General features: G+C 32.5%; 1 protein-coding gene across 3 annotated transcripts; it reads left to right on the forward strand.

Annotated features, from left to right (window-relative positions):
- Positions 1-16,185: 16,185 nt before the first annotated feature.
- LOC116019820 (uncharacterized WD repeat-containing protein C2A9.03-like) lies at positions 16,186-21,888 on the forward strand. Of its 3 annotated transcripts, none has more exons than XM_031260162.1 (10): positions 16,186-16,336; positions 16,846-16,999; positions 17,122-17,289; positions 17,523-17,609; positions 19,886-20,020; positions 20,105-20,215; positions 20,302-20,393; positions 20,473-20,578; positions 20,681-20,767; positions 21,249-21,888. In XM_031260162.1, exons 2-10 carry the CDS (start codon positions 16,850-16,852, stop codon positions 21,657-21,659), a joined length of 1,347 nt encoding a protein of 448 aa, XP_031116022.1. In that variant the 5' UTR covers positions 16,186-16,336; positions 16,846-16,849; the 3' UTR covers positions 21,660-21,888. The 3 variants fall into 3 exon arrangements, with proteins under 3 accessions (XP_031116022.1, XP_031116021.1, XP_031116023.1); XM_031260161.1 differs by having other exon boundaries at positions 16,190-16,370; XM_031260163.1 differs by having other exon boundaries at positions 16,190-16,370; positions 16,849-16,999.
- The last annotated feature ends 428 nt before the right edge of the window (positions 21,889-22,316 follow it).

Genomic DNA, 22,316 nt, shown 5'->3' on the forward strand with positions numbered 1-22,316 from the left:
AAAAAAAAAAAAAAAAAAAAAAAAAAAAAAAAAAAGCAATATTATCAAATGAAACTAAAATATAATTAAAATGATATGATGTCATTTTGCTTTATGATCCATAGCTACATGGATCATGGTCCTCAGTAAAATTTGTTGTAATTAAGATGCCCAATTGTAAAGAAGCAATTTATATCGTGGACCCTGGTCCAATATACAGAATTTGACTCCATAATGTACAGAATTCATGTCCATTATACATATACACATAAACAGGATATAATGAACATGAATTAAACACTTCACTTAATACACAGAATTCATGTGCATAATACACAGAATTAATGCTCATAATACACATGCACATAAATACATTATAATGAACATGAATTAAACACTTAATTAACATAATGCACATAATTTATGTTCATTATATCGTATTTTTGTGTATGTGTATTATGAATATGAATTATGTATATTATGAAATTAAATTTTGTGTATTGCGTCAGGGTCCACAGTGCACTATAAATCTTAATCCACATTTTGTAAAGGCCCAAACGTTAGGCTTGCCCAAGGAAAAGCTTAAGATGGGTTTAGTCTATTCTTAAGATAAGATGGTTTAGATGCCTTAAATATGACATCAGCTTGGCTCATTAGTTCGGCCTAAGGATACATAATACAATAAATCAATGGTCTCTGAAGCCCATGAGGTCCAGTTAACGTGACCCATTAAAATTAAACTAGTTATCACATGATTATATTACATGCACTTGGTCACCTCCCATTAAAGGTGGGATTCAAGCTTGAATCAGTCCTGAATCAATTCTTAAAAATGGATTTGGACGGGGCTTAGTCTAAACCTGAACCGGTACTATAAAAAAAGAAAAAAAGAATTCAAAGCCAGCTCAAAACTTGTCCAGACCCGAATTTAGGTCCGGTCAAAATCTAGTATAGACTTTATAAATTATAATACACTTCATAATATTTATAAGTTATCTAATAATATTACAAGTCTTATAAAAATATTTTAATAGTACAAGTTCAAATGTTATTAAAGTCTTATAAATTTTTAATTTTGTAGAAAATCATATTAATTTTTTTATTTTAAGATTAATGGTTAAAATATTATTTTAATCATAAATATTAACTTTAAAAAAGTGCGTGTGTGTGTGTATAGCATTATTATATCAAAAGGTTGAAGTAGTTTAAGTGGTAAGAACATTCGTTGTTAATCATGAAGTCAATGGTTTAAATTTCATTTCAAACAAAAAATAATAATTTATAAATATTTTATATAAAAATAAATTTTAAAAAAAATTATTCTTGATGAGAATTCTAAGCCTAGCTTGGGACTGGTCCAGGCTCGAGATTTGGTCGCCTCTACCTCTCATTCCCATTATAGTTATATATAGCTTATATAAGCCGTAATCATTATACTAATGTTAACATGTTTAATGTTTACCAAACATTTTTCAAAAAAAAAAAAAAAAAAAGGTTTACCAAACACAACACTCTCATTTGGGAGGGGATCAAAAGGATGGGGATAAGGAACCCGTTACTAGTGCTAGTGGTCTCTCAAAACAGTTCTTGTCAATCTAGGAATTCCTGACTGATCATCCATCATTCTTTATATTGATAGTACAAATGTGATCCATGCATGATTATTATTCTTGTCTTACCAACTTCCATTTACATATTTTTTATTTATTCCATAATACATATTTACATTTATTCCTCCATTATGATATGCTTCAAATATCTTTACAGGGCGTTTGGTTGGGAGGAAGGAATTAGGGAGGAAAAGAATTGTAATTCGGTGGAATTGCAATTCAATGAATAAAGTAGGAATTGAAATTACAGTGTTTGGTAGGCAGGAACAGGAGTACAGGGAATTGAAAGGTAAGAAACAACAAAATGACTAAAATGCTCTTCTTTTGTAGTATGTAGTAATAATAAAAATAATAATTATTTCAATAATAATAATAAGTATAATAATAATAATAATAATAATAATTCCTTCAAAAATAATAATAATAATAATTAAGTATAATAATAATAATTCTTTAAAAAGAATAATAATAGTAATAATTTTTGGTATGGGAAGAGGGACAAAATTGTCTTTACACCAACACAATTGTCCCTCCTCTCCACCGAATTGCAATTCATGGGACCCCCATGAATTGCAATTCATCATTTAGAGGGAATTACAATTCCGCAGAATTGCAATTCTCTCCAACCAAACAGTGTAGTTTGGGAATTCAATTAATTGCAATTCCTCCCACACTACACTCAACCAAACTGGCCATTAATTCATCCAAGGTGAAATTAGATTTTCTTCTTCTCCCATATATAATACATATTTACATTTATTCCTCCACTATGATATGCTTCAAATGTCTTTAATTCATCCAAGGGGAAAATAGATTTTGCATTCATGACTAGTTACCAATTCTCTTTTCTTTCAATGAATACATATACATATGAAGTTATATATACATATACTCCCCTATAAATTGTTATACAAAACATATGAAAAAAAAAAATGACTTGCACAATAAAGATCGAACTCAAACATAAAAAAACACAATTATGTAATTAATGTTGATACATATACAAATATGTTTTTAATTACACTAACACTGGCCTCTTAAATTCATTAATGAATAATTTTTTAGTAATATCGCCCCATATGAGATAGACTCATTTAAGATCTACTTTTCATTAATATAGACGGTTTTGTTGTCAAATAAAGAATATTTAATCTTAACTACTTAGATCTTGTTTGGTAACATAGTTAGCTTATCAGTCAATTTTAACTTGTTTGACCAATATTAATTGTTTGATTTGGGTAAACAATCAATATAAATGTTTTATTAATTAGCTTATTGTTTCAAAATGCTAAAATTCAAAAAACTGCTCAAAGCAGCTTCTTCGATCAACTTTTTGAGAAAGTCATTTTACATGTAATCAACTATCAGTTATCAATTAATTTACCAAATATCTTTCTACAACCAGTTAATGCTATCAACTAATTAAACACACTAACTCAATTAACTAACAACTATTTACCAAACACTGCCTTAATATTCTTAAGGGACTAAGGGTAGATGTGTGGTTGAATTTTTAATTTGTAATCAACTTTAGAGACTTTGATCGATATGCAATTTTTGACTAATCTTTTTATGTCCAATTAAAAGGAAATAGCTAGGTTACTTAGCTTGCTTTAATTTGTTATTTATTAAGTATTTGGTCACCGACCTTCTATGGTTATAACGCACGTATATATGATAATAATATAATATAATGATTATTAATTAAAAGAATAATAAAATATTGCAAGCTTTGCACGTAAGAAGCAAATCGTGTAGGAACGAATTAGCTTGGGACATGTGGTGGAAGGCTTAACAATTTATAGCAATATCTTTAAAGGATAATTTAATTAATTACTTACATTTTTATTTTATAGAATACTATCTTTTCTGCCTTTTCTTGTTGAGGACAGCGATGGTCATAGTACGTTCTAGTCTTCCTAAATGTAATATGAGTTAGTAAGAATTATTTAGGGTGTGTTAGGTTGAGCGGTTTAACTATTACGACGAATGGGTATCAAAGTCATTGTTATTGTTTGATTGACAAGTTTTTAGAACACTATTATGGATTTTGATTATCATCTTAATTGCAAAACTCATTCCCTAATCCAATGGGATCAAGTGGTAAGTGAGGCCTTTTTGTGGGGAAGAATTTCAAGAGAACTTGGGTCGATTCCCACAAGTCCCGTACCTCCCAGAGTGAACGCGAGCGGACCCGAACCCGATGTATTTACCAAAAAGAAAAATCATTCCCTAATAAAATAAGAGTTTCATCCCTTCCACCTCTGCCATTTGAACACAAGGCCGGCTAATGGCCAACCCTTCCACCTCTACCATTTGACACAAGGGCCTTACTACTTCAATAGTTATGTAGTTTAGAAATCACTATGCACAAGGGATGTAGTTTAGAAATCACTATGCACAAGGAGTCTCTACATTGTGACGGGTGAAACTCAATCTTTTGTCTCTTGTAACAAATTTTTACCTATGTAACCAGTTGAGCTGTTCATACGAGCATCTATTATTATTCATGATATAACAATATTGTATAAATAGGAAATTCAGGAAAAATCGTATAATAATTTAATTTTAGCATATCTTAGTTATTCTACTAAATTATACTTAGGATATCAACATAGCAATAATACTTGCAAACATTCTCTGAAACCTTACTGCTTAATTGTACACAATATTATATCTTTGACTCATTCTACATGCTAAGACTTGTAATATTCGGGCTGACAAAATCTATCACTTGTCAAATTTGTCTAAAATGAACATTATTATCGAACAGACTTTTTTTAAAAAAAAATTAATAAAAAAAAAAAAGGTACATTAAGTGGTACAAAAGATCAGAGTATTTATTTGAAATTAGTTTGGGTTAAATTTTAGTTACAACTTTTTTTGTGCAATTTTATAAATTCAACTATTCTGTATTAACATGTTTTGAAGCTAGTAATATATCCAATTCCCTGGACTAGATAAGTATAAGGTGATATTTATCAACCTAGCATGCAAGTTGACATCTTAATTATCGATGTATCATATCAAAGAAAGTAATCTAAAGTAATCATTCATGTGTTTAGAAAAGCAATAAATGTGTAAACTTTTTCGTTAATATGGGATAAATTGAAGACTAGAAGACAAATGTGATTAATATTGATCCATCAATGGTATCAGGGCAATCATTATTGGTCCACATAGCTATGTCGAGGCAAATTATTTTATAGACTCGGGTCCAAAGATATACAATTTACATACTAAAAATTCACAATTTACCTTTTAAAAATTTAAAATTAACTATTCACAAATTTTCAAAACTTAGAAATACAATTTATATTCTAGAAGTTCACAATTCCAATACTAAAAATACACAATTTAAGACCAGGGTCTACCTTGCAAAGTGGACCTTGGTCCATGATATGACAACTGACTGTGTCAACCACACTATCAAATAATGTACATTCAGTACACAAATAATGTACTTTTAGTATATTAAAAATATACATTGTATTAAAAAAAAAGTACATTATTTGAGTACTAAAAGTATATTTCTTTATATAATATGCATTTAGTATACAAATAATATACTTTTAATACATTATAAATTTTTTTTTTTTGTTATAATTCATATAGCATTGTGTGAACCATGGTCGACACAATAATTTGCGGTACAAGGGACCTAGCTACTCCATCTGGACGCAATTGAGGCACACAAAAAAAAAAAAAAAAAAAAAAAAAAAAAAAAAAAAAAAAAAAAAAAAAAAAAAAAAAAAAACAAGAAGCTAGAGGCCTCTCGAAATCTTATCTGAATTACCCAAAAAATGACAAAATTCTTTTTAATAGTAAAAAGTTCACCTCACATATTAGTTAACTACTAAATTACATAACCACTTGATTTTTTATTTTTTATTTTGACAATACATAACCTCTTGATTAAATAGTCATTTAATCACATATCAAATTAATTCAAATATGAGGTGACATAAAGTTACAAAATTGATGTAAAAGAGCTTGTGGTCTAGTGGTACCCGGTTTACACTTCGAACTTTAGTGGAGGTGATTGTTGACTCTTTGTGCTTCAGTAGGTTGAGAAAGTAGCTATGAGCAGATACTACATTATAACAGAGTCAGTAGTAAAAAAAAAAAAAGGTTATAAAATTGATAACATGGAAAAAAGAAAAAGACAAAATATAATGTTGAAATTGTTCTAAAAAAAGATCTAAAGCTAGTTTTACCGGAGCTGTTGTGCCCTAAAGTTTTTTTTTTTTTTAATTTTAAAATGTGTTTTCTATGTAGTTAAATAATAGTAATTTTATTTGCAAAAGTTAATTATAGTTTTTTTTTTTTTTGAAAATATAGTTTAATAATAATGTGATATAATGCAAATAAGGAAATTGAGGTTTATAACTTGGTTAAATTTTACTTGTTTTAATTTGTTAGATTTTCAAAATCTCTTTATGTACGGCATTTATAGTGATAGACCACTTGTGAAAATCATTTACTTTGAAAACACATTAGTATTTTAATTAATTATTATCAAATGGCAAAAATTTGTGTCGCACGGGTCGGGTCGGGTCAATATGCAAATGTAATACTTATACGTACAAATGTCATACTTAAATGCTCAAATGTAATACTAATCAAGAATAAAATTTATGTTATTTATAAGGGTAAACTGTAATACTTTTAAGGGAAAATACAATATTTTTACATTTCGATTTAAAAGTATTACATTTTTTTCTCAAAAGTATTATATTTTGTCATATAAGTAAATAACACTTGTCAACATTACTTATTATGAAAAATGTATTACTTTTTATCTTATAAGTAACAAAAATTGTATTCTTGATTAGTACTCCCTCTGTCCCATTTTACCTGTTATATTTACTATTCATTGGTCAAACCAACTCTTTCTTCTTTGCTTATTTTCTTTAGTAATTTTTTATTATTTTTAAATTTAATTTTTTGTGTTTAATAGTACTTTTAATGTAGTCTCTAAATATATAAATTTTAAATATTAATGTTAAACTTAATATTATGAAAAATTGGATTAAAAATTACTTCAGTCAAGTCTCGTTAAACGAATCAGACAACCATTTTGGGACGGAGGTAGTATTATATTTGAGCATATAAGTATGACATTTGCATGTTACTTCGACCCGACCTGTTTCACGAATAAGGATCCGTGATGCGGTCTCACACAAGTGTGACCCTTGTATATTTAAAAATTAGAGCATCCTTATCAATAGAGATATTTCGCGATTTTTAGGGAGTTTTTGTAAGTGTGATTAGGAAAGAAAAAATGGAAAGAGATTTAAATAAAAGGGAAAAAAAGAAAAAAGAAAACAAAAAAAAATCTGACATTTTAAATTTAAAAAAAATAAATTAAATGTCAGAGTGGCCGCCAGTTGGCAGCCACTCTGACTCGCCCCAGCTGGTATGTGAGAAGCACACGCCCGTTGGGGGCGACAGTGCGCGCCAAGCGCGCACTGCTTCTTTGCTTCTTTTCTTTTTTTTTTTTTTTTTTCCTGACAAGCTTTTGTGTTTTGCAAGGTGAAGAAATGAAGAAGAAACTAACACCTTTAAAATTAAGAACTGTTTTTGGACTAACAATAACTCCATAATATATATTAGTGTAGTTGCTCTTACAAAATATCATTAAACTGAAATTTCAAAATTAAAAATAATTAAAAATTATTAAGAAAATAAGATTTAAAAAAGAGTTTATTTAAACCATAAATAGTAAACAAATAAAATGAGTCTATGAAGTGTACTATACTATTTTTAAAAAAAAAAAAAAAAAAAAAACCTATTTGCATATAAATTTGGGTAAATTTTAGAACCTATCAAGGTTTGTAGAGTGTACTATGCAGAGAAAGCGCAGAACGAGAAAACCGTCCAAAAGAATAGTGGGACCCACGGGATGAAATATTAATTGCAGTCTGCGCTCTGCAGTAAAATCTTTAAATAAATATAAAATATGATTAACCAGACGCCGTTAGTTCACTGCGTTAAGTCTCTCTTTACCGTCTGCCGAGAAACACGTCGCCAAGAAACCTGTCATGTGTTTATGGGGGCCACTTGGTTAGCACCTGTCTTGCCAAGTCTGTGGAGGGAAGCTCCATTCCCAGACACGTGGCCAAGTAGGATCGCTGTGGGCCCAATTTGTTTTCTTTTTGTTTTTAAAATTAAATGCAATACTTTTTTTTTGAAAATAAATTCAAAAAAATGCAATACTTTATGTAGGGATATCAGATATGAGATATGGCATATGTGGAAGAATTCGATACGAATCCAAAGGTTCAGTGGTTGAGTACTTGAGGGTTTTTTATTTTATTTTTTTAATGTTTAACTTCCTTTTTAAAATATATATATATATATATATATATATATATATATATATATATATGTACTTTTGGCCTGTTGCCCCGAGAAATTTTCTTATCATATAATATAAATAAAACATTATAAATAATGTTTGATAATTATAAATTAAATTAAGGTTATGGACTGGCTTGTTGCACTCTATGAAATTGTTACTTATACTTTAAAGTTTGAATTATTTACAAAAAAAATTACTGTATTTTTTTAATTGCTTCTAATCCGTTATATCTTTCTATATGAACAGTTGTGATTGATTTCTAATTCTCTCATACGCGTCCGTTCTCATCTAATTCATAATATATAGACTTGCGTCCATATGATAATCATATCTTAGGTGACAACTTGTGAATTACTGTATAAGTGCACATCTACTACAAAGATGCACACAATCTACTTCCAAGCATGCCTGAATGACGGTGGAGACCCTAGAGTATGTATATTGTGTACATTTATGCAGTAAATTATATGAATTTATACAATTCTCACATCCTTACTCATGCAATCAAATAGGCCATTGAACTTCAGGTGAAATTGCAATTGGGTTATCCAACTCAAACAAAATTGTAACTGAATCTCTACACAACACAAAATCATTCAATTAAACACAAAATGACATGTTTACCGATCTCTGCGAATATGACAATTACCTTATTAAAGAATTAATTTTTAAAATTAATTTTAATGCTTTTTAATATAATAAAACGAAAACCATTACAATTATATTCTATTAATTAGATTCTTAGGGGTCTTAATTCAAAAGAAAAAAAAGAAATAAAGGTTAAATAGGCTATTAAACTACACGCAAAATTAAAATTGAGTTATCCAACTAAAAAATGTAAATGAATTTCTAAACAACACAAAATCATACCATTAAACAAAAAATGATATGTCTACCCGGTCTTTGTTGATGTAGTTGTTACTTTATTAAAAAAAATTAATTTTGTTAAATTAATTTTAATAATTTTAAATAAAATAAAATAAAAAGTATTACAATTAGATTCTTAGGGGTTTTAATTCAAAAGAAAAATAATGTCCGAGGCTATCTAATATTTTAGTTTAATATATAGGTATAATTTATAACTCCTTAATTTTTAGAATGCCAATCCTTTTAATTTATTCCCAGAATTGAAACGTCTGGTATGTACTAGGTAGTGCCAACGATAATCCTCGTACGTAGGGTACGCCGGTGCGGTTGTTGTCCTTTATTTATTTCCTTGAGGGGGCCCATAGTGATTCATTAATTGTGGACTTGTGGTTGTGGGAGTTGTGGCTGGAAAATTGCATCTTGTTGCCACGTGTGATCTTTAAAGATTACTCACTACATCCTTGTATTTTGTTTAAAGATTACTCGCTAGGTCCAGGTACGGAGTGAGTATGGAGACAATTGTCCCAGTTCTTATATCGTGGACCGCGGTCCACAATGCATTGTGAACATTGGTCCCAAAATGATGTCGTTTCAATAAGTGGGAGACGAAGTTCGTATTAACACTACAGTTCATCTCAAAAGATATTGTCTTACATTTGTTTTGATATTATCGAATGAAACTGTAGTTATATCGAAATGTAACTGTAGTTGTGTTGAAATGTAACTGCAGTGTATATGAACGGATACTGAATAACAGTTTCACATTTGTGTTTTATATTATCGAATGAAACTGTAGTTCTATCGAAATGTAACTGTAGTTGTGTGGAAATGTAACTGTAGTGTATATGAACTGATACTGAATAACAGTTTCACATTTGTGTTTTTATATTATCGAATGAAACTGTAGTTATATCAAAATGTAACTGTAATTGTGTTGAAATGTAACTGAAGTTGTGTTCAAATGTAACTGCAGTGTATATGAACTGAAAGTGAGTGGCGCGAATTCATCCGTCTATTTTCATTAATCAAAACGACGTCGTTTTGATGCGCGGTCCACATGCATTGTGGACCACGGTCCACGATATAATTTGCCCCTCTTCCCTCCCATCTCACCCTTTATATATAAATGATTCTAAATTACTTAAAGATGAAGTAACTTAGATGATTAAGTATGCATGTGTTGTTATTGAAATTAAAAGATCTTCTAAAATAGCTCATTTGTTTTAATTTAATCCTTTACTTCCACTGAATAAAACTTGTTATTTATAACTGAAAGTGTAATACATTTAAGAAAGAATGTAATATTTTTACATCTTAACATAAAAATATTACATTTTTCTTCAAGTATTAAACTTTCTCATATAAATAATAAATATTTTATTCTTAATTAGTATTACATTTTATCTTGATATACCTGTCTCACACAAGTTTGTCTATTTTACCATCCAATCCATTCCTAATGATGTGATATTATTAGATAATTACTTTATATATATATATATATATATATATATATATATATATATATTTATTTATTTATTTATATATTTATTTATTTATTTATAATTAATTCACGATCTATCACACCTAATAAATAGAAGCTACAAATGAGAAAAAGAAAATATGGGATAGGGAGTAGAAAATGAAATATTACTCATCTTTTTTTTTTTCTAATACAATTGATCCTATTACATTGTATGTTGTTCATTTATACTTGTTAGAGAAAATCCTCTCTGACAATCGGATATACAAGAAATTGGAAAACGAAAACAAAACAAATTACAAGGAACAATAATAATCCACGTAGGATTGAAAATTACACGGAAATAATCCACAAAGGATTAGAAGATACGAGCAAGGTGAACTGTATGGCCTTCGGGGTGGTTGGAAGCACGAGTCGTGTTGTCACTATCCTTAAAATCTTATTTGCTGCTTCCCGAGGTGCTGGAACGTTGCGGCCTAGGTTTCCCAGGATAAAACGTGCTACGATCCGCCGTTTGAGCACACAAACTTGGACCCGGCGAACTAAACCATGGGATGAACGCAGATGGCTTCAAGGAAATATGAGCAGGGTTTTGAGGGAGAAAATAGTATATTCGTGTGTGTCTATTCATTGCATTAAATTCTCATTCATTTCCCATTCGGGATCATTGCATTAAATTCCCATTTCCCATCCATTTAATCAAGAAATAAACTCTGCCATCCATTTAATCAAGAAATAAACTCTGCCACTACTAATCCATTTAATCAAGAAAATTCTGTAATATCAAGAAATAAACTCTGCCACTACTAATCCATTTAATCAAGAAAATTCCGTAATATTAAGAGGAGTCATTTTTGAACGGATCCAGCGGTCTTTTTCGTGCCCGCAGATGCCGGCGCACACGAGTTCAAACCTTTCGAACTCACTTTGGGATTTGATTTGCACCCCCCTGCGCGAGAGAGAGAGCATCTATGCTATACAAGTTAATTAGTTATAAAAGGACTCTTGTATATATAGTGGTGCAAAGGTTCATTCCAAACCAATATGGGACAAAGCTACTTAAGCTTTTCCACACTTGAATTCCATCTCAAATAGGTCTACTTTGAGAATCAATTTCTCATTCACCCATTATCCATTTTGAACGTATAATATATCGATCTCTTCGTCTAAGAACGAAGAACCCGAATCCACTTTGACCCGACTCAAAATCGAAAGTGGACCCACATATATTTATACCACAAAATGGCCACTTAAAATGTCATTTTTAGTGCTATTTTCCAACAATACTAACATGTTGAAGCACAAAGAATCAATTCCTCCACTAAAACTCGATCTCATGACTTCCCATATAAAAGAGTCACTACATGTCATCTGAGCACAAAATGCTTGGCAATATTACCCATCTTCTAGGATAAGAATCATTTCTTCTTTGTTTATGGGGTCTACTCTATATCCTGCTTATGTCGTTGCCGCTAGCTTATTGGATCACTTTGCCTTGAGTGCGATTGTCCACCCACGGCGTCAACGGTGAACTTTGTAAATTTAAAAAATTAAAGCAATCATAAAATATACTCCGTAACAAATACTAATATAATAATAACATTTTAAGATATAAATAGAGTTAATTCCATTTTTGGTTCTAAATTAAAAGGTGACAATTTACTTTTAGTTCATTTTTATTAAAACATCATCATTTGGTTCTAGTATTATTGTGGCATGACCCATTTTAGTCCTCCAGCAACAAAATCATTAAAATATTGTTAAATACAAAGACATTTCAATCTTTTTTATACCAAGTATGATGAATCGCTATATTTTTTATGTTATTTTTTTGAAAACATTCATAATTGAATATCAAAATGTCATTGTATTTAACGATATTTACACCAATTTATTGATAAAGGACCAAAATTGATCATGCCACAATAATACTAGGACCAAAAGTAGATGCTCTAATAAAAATTGACTAAAAGTGGATTGTCACCTATAAATCTAGGACAAAAAATGGAATTAACTCATATAAATAAATAAATAATGATTTTTGGATAGCCAAACCGCGGCGACTACAAAGTACAAACACATAAGATGATATAATATATATAATTTGATTACAAAAACATTACTATTCTAACATAAATACATAATCGACTTACCAAATGAATGAAAGGAGTTAAATATATAGTTAATAGCATATCAAGATTTTCTTTGCAACATGATTATCACATATTAAATACGTACATACTAGTTTAATTATTTTTCTTTTTTGTGATGAGAAAAATGCGCATTCATTACTCGGAGAAATAAGCTGGGTAAATCACGCTCTTGTATAATAGCATGCAAATCACACATGAGAGGTAAATTGCACCATGAAGATCTTGTGTGATAAGTTCGACTAAAAGCATGTTGACAATAATTGTACCTGTGATTTTCAGGTACACGAATCACGTTCAACCTACTTGAACAACCCTTTCAGGACTACAACTTAATTCTTGTGACAAAAGGTGGAACCGCACACCCCACACCTCGACCCGACAAGTTTGTAGAAGGGGCAAATCATGGTGATTCAACTAATCAACAGAGTCTAGACTTTTGCACACTCTGGCCTAACAGTTTGTCAAGGAGCCCCCTTATTTTGAGAGGTTGCTCCCACACTACCGCTGGTGAAACTCGATCCTTGGTTTCTTGTGACATATTTTACCTTTTGCGACCAGTTGAACTGCTCATGTGGACTACAAAACTTAACTATTGCCTTCCTTGGTGGATGTATTTGTTGAATCCAACCCCCCCCCCCCCCCCCCTCACACACACACACACACACACACACACATATATATATATATCGTGTAGTAGTTTGTGTGCATTTACGAAGGGTCTAACGGGAACATGTGGATGCACTTGCACACACACACATATATAAAAAAGAGTAAACACATGTTATATCTTTAATTTATGTTTATATTTATTTTGCTTATGAAGTTATACATGGGAGGTGTTTGGCAATTAGCTAATAACTGATAGTTGGTATTCAATGGACTTAGGAGAGTTCTCATCCACCCAATGACGATCTTAACCAGCAACCATGTACCATAAACCTCCTTGACTTTCTAGCCGGGGGTGGGGGAGAGGGTAGCATGAACAACTAAGGAGGGGCATAAGGGAGTGTGAACTAGCTACGAAGACATAAGTCTAATAGCAAGTACGCAAACTTTTACTATAATAAAGCATAACCTTTTTGGTAAATAAAAATAAAAAAATAGTTCTTGCCAAGTAAAAACGACAGAATTTTGGTGGCATTAAACAACAGTAAAAAATGATATAGAGGTATAATAATACCAATATACTAATTGTTCAGATATAGAGGTATACTAATATACTAATACTAAGTGTTCAGATAAAATATAATGAATGGGCCGTTTCAAATAAAGCCTTTTTTTAAGCATCTAGTTAATGTAATAATGCAAATAATACAAAACAGCGCTATACAAATTAATACAGTATTAAATATCCAACGAATCGGTTCTTCAACAATTGTATAAATAATGTCTTTAATCAAAGGCCTACGCATTCAACCACACGTTGCTGAATAACAAATCCCTTCCAATTATATCTCTCATACATTATGTATTCAATGTTTATTCTTGGAAGTGATATCTCACCATTCAATGTTATGGGTGCGATGAAGGTCTGCGTTGTTCGTGCATACAATGTATTGGAAAGGAAAAGAAGTGGTGCAATTAGAAGTAATTGAGGTTGTGTTTCACGATAAAGAGCTGATTTGTAGTGAAATTCATATATATGAATATAAAAAACATAGGAAAAAATGCAGGATTTTTCATTACTTACAGACAAACAGCTATGATGCCTTATGCCAATACTTCAAAACTACACAGAAGATATACAGTACATACTGAATTAGTGTTTATGCTAAATAAAAAATAAAATATAATTGTAGACCGTAGTTCATAAAACTGTATTAATTAAACAAAGTGAACTTAAAGAATAATATTTCCACTTATTCTTTATGCTTTATTATAGTAGAGGATGTAAAATCCATCTCATATTGAATATAACAACATTGTTTAATTTCAATATTTATATACATAGGGAACATTGGTACATGCCCACATCCCAAAAGAATTGGTTCCAAAATTCATTAACAATAATGTAAAGGAAGGTTCAGTTTGGGTTGTTAAGAATTTCCTGGTTATCACCAATTTGTAGACGTACAGGACAACCCCTCACAAGTACATGATCAAGTTCTATTACCATACTAGAGTTAAGCAATTAAAAAAAATAACTTTCCATGTTTCGTCTTACACCACTTGAAACTCTAAAAGCTGAAGGTGTTGATGATAAGCTGTTGGTTAGTACGTATACACTGAAATTACTTTTTCTTTCAGTGTGTTCAATTTTATTTTTAAATTTCATTGCAGATTAATTGAGAGAGTGACTGAAATATACTTGCCTCAAGAAAAAATGATTTTCGAAAAAACAACTCAACTTATAGACTTTATCATTGAGGATTCAAGGTAATTATTTAACACACACACACACATATAATATAAATCTATATTATATATCAATTAAATCTATATTTATAATATAGATCATTTAAATCAGTATATATAAAGTCGGGTACTTATTTATTTTTTGGTATTAAGAGTTTGAAAAATCTGATTTCCCTTAATTTTTATAATGGAAATTAAATTAGGTGTACTCTATGGGATGATCATGTCTGCAAGATTGAGCCCTTTTTTAATGCAAGTAGTCATGATCAAATGGTGGTGATCTTTCACTTCTATAAAATTAGGACAGATGTGACCAATAAGTATATATATAATTATATATATTGTTCTGTGTAAAATATGTATAATTGATTATACATACTGTAATATGTCTAGATGGCGAGGTGAGGCTTTGTAATTCATATGATGTGACACATGTCTTTTTTAACTAGCAATCTCAAGAGTTTTTTTGGAGTTTAGGGAGATGCAATAGTCATTTATATTGTAATATTTTTAAAATACGGAGTATTTGTTTCTTATGACCTTACTATTTTTAGTTTAAGTTTTCGTGGTGTGCAAACACCCATGAGGAGCATTGCATCCTTTTCAAGCTTGAGTTATGATAGAATGATGGAGCATATCCAAAGTCCTGCTCAAGATATGAAAACTATCAATGAAATTTACCAAACTAGAGAGGTACTTGGTTTGTGTTGTTATTTATGTATAAATCTATTGTATTAGGTTTAAAAAAAATAAACATGTTGTATTTATATGCATTTTACAACTTTCTATCGTATAGCATGCGGACTACTGGGTTGCAGCTAGGATAGTTGGTATAGAGGGTTCTGTCGATGCTGATTGGTATTACAATTCATGTAGAACTTCTGGATGTAACAAGAAGCTTGAGTCAAAGGGCGGACTATATTATTTTGAAAATTGTGAAAGGAGCTGCGGAGAATGTAATTTGAGATACAAGTTGAAGATCAAAGTCGCCCGGGGCACTTCTTGTTTTATTTTCTTGATCCCCTTGTATGATGGTCTCGAACCTGTCTAGAAGGAAATGCAACCTTTCTCTTTTGGGACAGATAGTGCAATCAATTATTGAGAATGAGTGCCTTCTGGACCTAAGTTTCTAACCATTACAGGAAAGGCAGAAACAAGACTAGTTACATCCAAAAGCAACATCTATCCGGACAAATAACGTATCTTTCAAAAAAAAAAAAATCCGGACAAATAACGGAAACTGAAGCTCCGTTACCGTCATACTGTTGCCGTTTGAGTGGGTCCCGCTCCAAGACGCACACCGATTTCAATTCATATTGTGGGCTCACCGTTAACCCCTTCCCTCACCGTTATAAGTATATGGTTCAGGGCTCAATACTTTCAGCTCTCATCCACAAAATCAAAAGTTTCCGGCTACTGTTTTCCGATCACAAACTCTTCCGCTTCTCAGTTCTCCCAGTGTTGTGTTAATCTCGTGTTTGAGCGGCCTTTTGTATCTCCCATTCGTTTTTGCTTCATTTTTAAGGTCGGTACCGGCGCACGCATTTCCTCTCCTTCTGGTATTTACCTCGAGGCTTAACTTTTTTGAGACTTTGTGATTTGTGAAGTTGTGTTTTGTTTGGTGAAGGTCGGTAAAGGCTGAGTCTAGCACTGTATAGTTATGAAATTGTTGGGTGAAAGTCCAGCATTCTAGCTCACTTTAGCTCTTGAATGTGGTGATGGTCTACAAAAAAATAAAATTGTGTTTTCGTTATTAGGTTTAATTTTTGGCGAAACAATAAGCATTTTTGATATAACATCTAAGTATTAGAGTCAGGTTACGGGTTCGAGTAGCATGTGTGCATTATGTATATTCGGAATAATTGATTTTACGGATATGTGGAATATGTATGTTTGTATGTATGCATGCTCGCAGTTTGTATTTGGTTCATCAAAGCTTCTGATTTTTCTGTCATTGTGAAGAAACTGGATTTTTTTCCCTTCATTTTTCGGTTAATTGTTTGTGTTTGAGATTTTATTATGTGTGTGGTTTAGGAGAATGGCGTACTCTCTGAGCCACGACCTTGAGTACATGGTGGATGACTACTATGGCGCCAGTGATTTCGATTTTGAAGATAGCAGTGACTCTCCTGGAAGCTCCAGCTTTGATGATTCTCAAGATTCTGACTTGGACGATGATTTTGAAGTGGTAATTACAAAGGAGAACATGAGATTTTAGTGGTGATGTTGTTTAAGGCCATCTAATTTGTTTGCACAATGATGGTTGGTTTATTCAAAATCTTCCGTTAATTTTTACCCAATATTTTGCAGAGTGAGTCAAAGACCGATACTTCGGCTTTAGAAGCCAGGAATGGCAAGGATATCCAAGGGATTCCGTGGGAACGCCTCAATTATACCCGGGATAGGTACCGCGAGACAAGGTTGAAGCGATACAAAAACTACGAAAGCCTCTCTCGCTCTCGTCAGGACCTTGAAAAGGTTTGTCTCAAATCTTTTAATTTCTCTTTACAGATTCTGTCTTTCTATAGATGTTAGTATAACTACAGTAGCACTGTATGTCTGTATTACAGTTATTGATGGCTCAATCTTCCCCCATTTAGGCATGGATTTGTCTACCTTGATGTCTCAGTTCTAGTGACTGGTCTCCTCGTTTACTCTTTGAAGTTGTTTCTCCTCCTAGTGTGCCTAAACATCTATACATGTGATTCCAGGAGTACAAGGTAGTTGAGAAAGGAAACAGCTTCTATGATTTCCAGTTCAATACGAGGCTTGTCAAGTCAACCATTGTGCATTTTCAGGTACTGTCTCACTTGCTGTCAAGAAATTCCTCTGTTCTGTTTTGTAGTCATGTTCATTGTCATCCTCATCTAAAGTTTGTTCATGTTTTGGTGTATTTGGGACAAATTCATGTAGTTTTTTTGTCTTTTTCCATGATTCAAGCATTAGAATCTGATACCTGTCATATCTGCATCTAGTTTCACTCAGTATTTAAGTATTTTAAAAATATTTTGTGGATTACTGGACAGCTTTTGTTGCCAATAAATGCAAGTATACAGATTCATACTATTAAGACTAATTATTATTCTTTTCATTTTTACCATTACCTTTTTGCCGATAGCATTCCTGGAGGTGTTATTATTAGTGATTGTATGTAGAGTTAAACCTGATCTACAGCTAACACAACATTGAGCAGCTTTCCACAAATAATTGTCAGAGAGGGACCAGCATGTTTGAGATAATGTTTGTCATGGCATCCAAGTTGGGGAATTAACTTGAAATTAACTTATGACTTTTTTTCTAAAACAATTCAAGGCAACTGTGTATTTGAAATAGTAAAGATCTTTGTTGCTTGAAGGGCTTTTACCCTTAATGCAAGTTACTTCGTTTTCCTTGAAGCAACAAAATTCTCACTGGCAAGGTGGTACCAACCTTTTTACTCACAAAAGTAGCATTGGTTAGTTTTTCATTGTTATTGTTACATTTCTCAATAAATACTTTTTCCTCCCTGGTTAAGTAACTAGACTAGGAACTTTATTTACCAAAAAGTTCCTTGAATTTTTGTAGCATTAGAAGATCTTTATTTTTTAATATGAACAAGTTGATTATGTACAGCCAAATGTTTTTAGGAACCAAGTTATTGGTATCAACAACTGTGGTGAAGGATATAAGTTCCCTTTTACACAAAGCACATAATATGCTAAGGATATAGAAGTAGAATATAGATGAACCTGTCTTACATAGTTACATTGCATATAACTGTGTTTAAAATGTTAATTAGTTTTAACAATAGGTTGACTGACTATTGGCTGAAATTTGCTGAAATTATCTTTTTTTTAATGGAAAAATTTTAGTTTTGTTAGATATTAGAAGGTGGTTTATGTTGATATAAAGGTGACCAGGGTGAAATCTAATACTAACTTGCATCAGTTGTTTTGATTTTTTCAGGACTTCAATTGTTAGTATTTAGTTACTCTGTGCTGACCCATTCTTAATTTAGTGACTAATTTTGCAGCAGTCATTTACCACAATATGAAGGGTTCTGTCTACTTCATTACATGCAAAGTTGCAGTCTAAACCTAATAACATCATGATATTTTAATCTTTATTCAAAGCTGTCCTCCTTCCTTAATTTATCATTATTTGAAATTTGGAATATAGTTTTAAGATCCAATCACTACCCTCTTCTATGCAAATTCTAGCTTGAGATGGAAGGACATGGTTAGGTTTCACTGATTTCTTATTGTTGGTTCTTTAATTTACATAGTAGTTAACCAATATCATGTGGGATTGCTATTTCATCTGTATTTTCAGCCTTAGATGCAGGTTGGCAGTTAATATCTGAGCAGCTGGCACATTAAGGCACATTTTCCATATGGTATGGATGGGGAATATTTGAAAATTTTAGAGACCTCTGTCAGTATTACTGTATTTAGTATTGTTCTAACCTGGTTTCTGGAAACCAAGCAAAGACACTTTGTTTGATACCTGGTCTGGATAATTTGCTGAGTGAATTGGTTTCTTCTATGACCTGTTCTTGCTTTTATTGTGTTTGGTATGGCTTAGCATCATAGCTTTCATTTTCATTCTTTACATACATGCATATACATACATACATAGATTAATGATCAAATGAGAATTCCTTCTCCCGTGAGAACCTGCTAACCAACATGAATGCACATAATCGTCTACATAAATGCACATGAACTATTCCGGGGTAGATTGTGCACTGGAATCTGAGATTGTGTGCATCTATGTAGACGCTAGTGTGCATTACCTACAAGTTCGCAGGTTCTCACTCGAGGAGGGATTCTCATTGGAACATCACCCTATATATATATTGACCTTAACTTATAGGATGTAGTAAGTGTTTTTGTGTGTGTGTGTGTGTTTTGAAATATAACAATATTAAATCTTGGTTCAAGTACAATGATCAATATAATACTAGAGCTAGTTGTCTATATTTGTTTTGTGCTATGCCTTGTCTGCATCTTAGAGAATTATAAACACCTGTAGTCTTTATTTTTATTGATGGGTAACAGTGTCACTGAAAATGTGGATTTTCCTCTGTTATCAGCTCAGGAACCTCTTGTGGTCTACTTCAAAACATGATGTGTACCTGATGCAAAACTACTCAGTAATGCACTGGTCTTCTCTTCTTAAAAGGGGAAAAGAAATACTCAATGTTGCGAAACCACTTGTTCCAACACAGGTAACTAGAAGATTATCTTGTGTCTTTTATACAAAACTCGTAGAGATCTCAAGCACTAATCAATTACCCGTTTGTTATTCTCAGAAATCCCGTGGGTCCTTGGGCCAGACTCTTTCCAGAGTACAGATAAGCACCATGGCTGTGAAATATAATCTAATGGTGGCAGGTGGTTTTCAAGGGGAGCTTATCTGTAAGGTATGACAATTGATTGATTGAAGAAGAAGATAGAATCGAAAACTGGATGTTGTGGTGCTAATCTTTTGATTTCTTGAATTTTTCAGTACCTGAACCAACCTGAAGTTGCCTTTAGCACTAAAATAACAGCAGAAGAGAGTGCTATAACTAACGCTGTGGATATTTGTAATAGTCCCAAGTAAGTTCTAATCCTTTTTCCTAAATTGATACCCGTAAAACATTGCTTCTATAAACTCCAAATGCTATATTCATTTCAGTGGCTCAATCAGAGTTATGGCAGCAAATAATGATGCCATTGTCAGAGTTTTTGATGCCCAAAACTTTGCTTGTCTTAACCATTTCACATTCCCCTGGTCCGTGAATGTAAGTACCTCTTCTTTAATTCCAGACTAAATCCAGATACTCTTGTTTCAACAGTCAACACTACAATTACCTATATGTTCATGCTATATATGTATATCACAGAATACCTCTGTCAGCCCAGATGGTAAAATGCTAGCTGTTCTTGGGGACAATCCTGAATGTCTGATCGCCGATGCTCAATCAGGAAAGGTTGGTATATTGCTCAACTTTTATCAGTTTATGGGATATACATATAATCAATTCAAGACTCGACGATTTGATCTGAAAATGATGATTTTGTTGGTCGGAGGCCGGTAAGTCTAGCACCCAGTTGGGGGTTGTTAGGTGGATATCGGTAAAGGGCTAAGTCTAGTAAGCGTGTTGAAAATGTGACGGTTATCTAGGAAATAAAGTTGCGACTTCTCGCTACTAGCTATAGCTTTTGGCGAAAGTAGTAAACACTTGATTACTAGTTGTTGGGCAAAGACCTGTAAAGGCCAAGTCCAGCGTCCGGTGATTCTGGGATTGTTGGACGGAAGCCGGTAAAGGGTCAAGGGCTTAAAATGTTAAGTCCAGAACCCAAGGATCTCAAAAAAAATGTGATGTCAAACTATAAAGAAATAAAATTGCTTCTTGGCTTCTAGCTATAACTTTTGGCGGGATCCTAACAGATTTGATAACTGCTGTATAGGTAATCAACAACCTTAAAGGGCACCTAGACTTCTCGTTTGCCTCAGCCTGGCACCCGAATGGACAAATCCTGGCGACCGGGAACCAGGACACGACTTGCAGGCTATGGGATTTAAGGAACATGTCAGAGTCCATGGCAGTAGTGAAAGGGAGAATGGGAGCTGTTCGGGCCATCAATTTCACTTCAGATGGGCGGTTCATGGCCATGGCGGAGGCTGCTGATTTCGTGCACATCTTGGATACCCGGTCCGACTATGCTGCCGGTCAGGAGATTGATCTGTTCGGCGAGATTGCCGGAATTTCCTTCAGCCCCGACACTGAAGCTCTGTTCATCGGAGTTGCTGACCGAACATACGGAAGCTTGTTGGAGTTCAACAGGAGGCGTTACAGTCACTACATGGATTGTTTCTAAACAATAATGCATAGGTAGATTTTGCAGCTGTAAAATATGAGTGGCTTTTGTGGTTATGTTCTGTGAATCGGAAAAGAAATGACGGCCCATCTGTTTTTATTGAGGCCGATATAGTAGAGATTAAAGTTTTTGTCATCCTTTTCTTTTTCTTGTCAAATATGCTTGGATTGATTTGTGAAGTGATAATAGTTGAGAAATTTTTAGAATGTAAATTCGTAATGTTATTAAATTCAATTGTGGCAAAGAACGTAGGTTAAGAATTTAATGAAAAAGCTAAAAGGCTTTGTTAAGAACCTATTGGTAGGGAAAAGAGAGCAATGAAGAAATGAGAGGGGGAATTTACGCATGTCTCTCATCTCTGTGATGAGTTCTTCCTCTCATCCCTTCTGAATTCTGATGATGAGCTTTTACTTTACTCCATCTTTACCTACCTGATTTTCTCTGAATCTCCTCCATTAATGCCTAGATACCTTATCTCTGTTCTCAGTATCTTTAATGTTTACACCAAACACCATTCATTAGTCAACAACCTATGACCTTTTATGAATCATCATGCCCCCGACACAGCGACACCAACCTTTCCTCTCAGCAAATATTCCCACAATCTGTAACAATCGCCTGCACCATACTATGGCTTCCAGCAGCAACCACCCCTCA

The sequence above is a fragment of the Ipomoea triloba genome, chromosome 5 (genome assembly GCF_003576645.1).
Source record: "Ipomoea triloba cultivar NCNSP0323 chromosome 5, ASM357664v1".
Lineage (NCBI taxonomy): Eukaryota > Viridiplantae > Streptophyta > Magnoliopsida > Solanales > Convolvulaceae > Ipomoea > Ipomoea triloba.

Bases quoted from the DNA above. Each gene is read 5' to 3' on its own strand.
- LOC116019820 (XM_031260162.1), top strand. From the start codon at position 16,850: ATGGCGTACTCTCTGAGCCACGACCTTGAGTACATGGTGGATGACTAC. The intron at 17,290-17,522 runs GTTTGTCTCAAA...ATGTGATTCCAG, and splicing joins CTCGTCAGGACCTTGAAAAG to GAGTACAAGGTAGTTGAGAA. The intron at 20,216-20,301 runs GTATGACAATTG...TGAATTTTTCAG, and splicing joins AAGGGGAGCTTATCTGTAAG to TACCTGAACCAACCTGAAGT.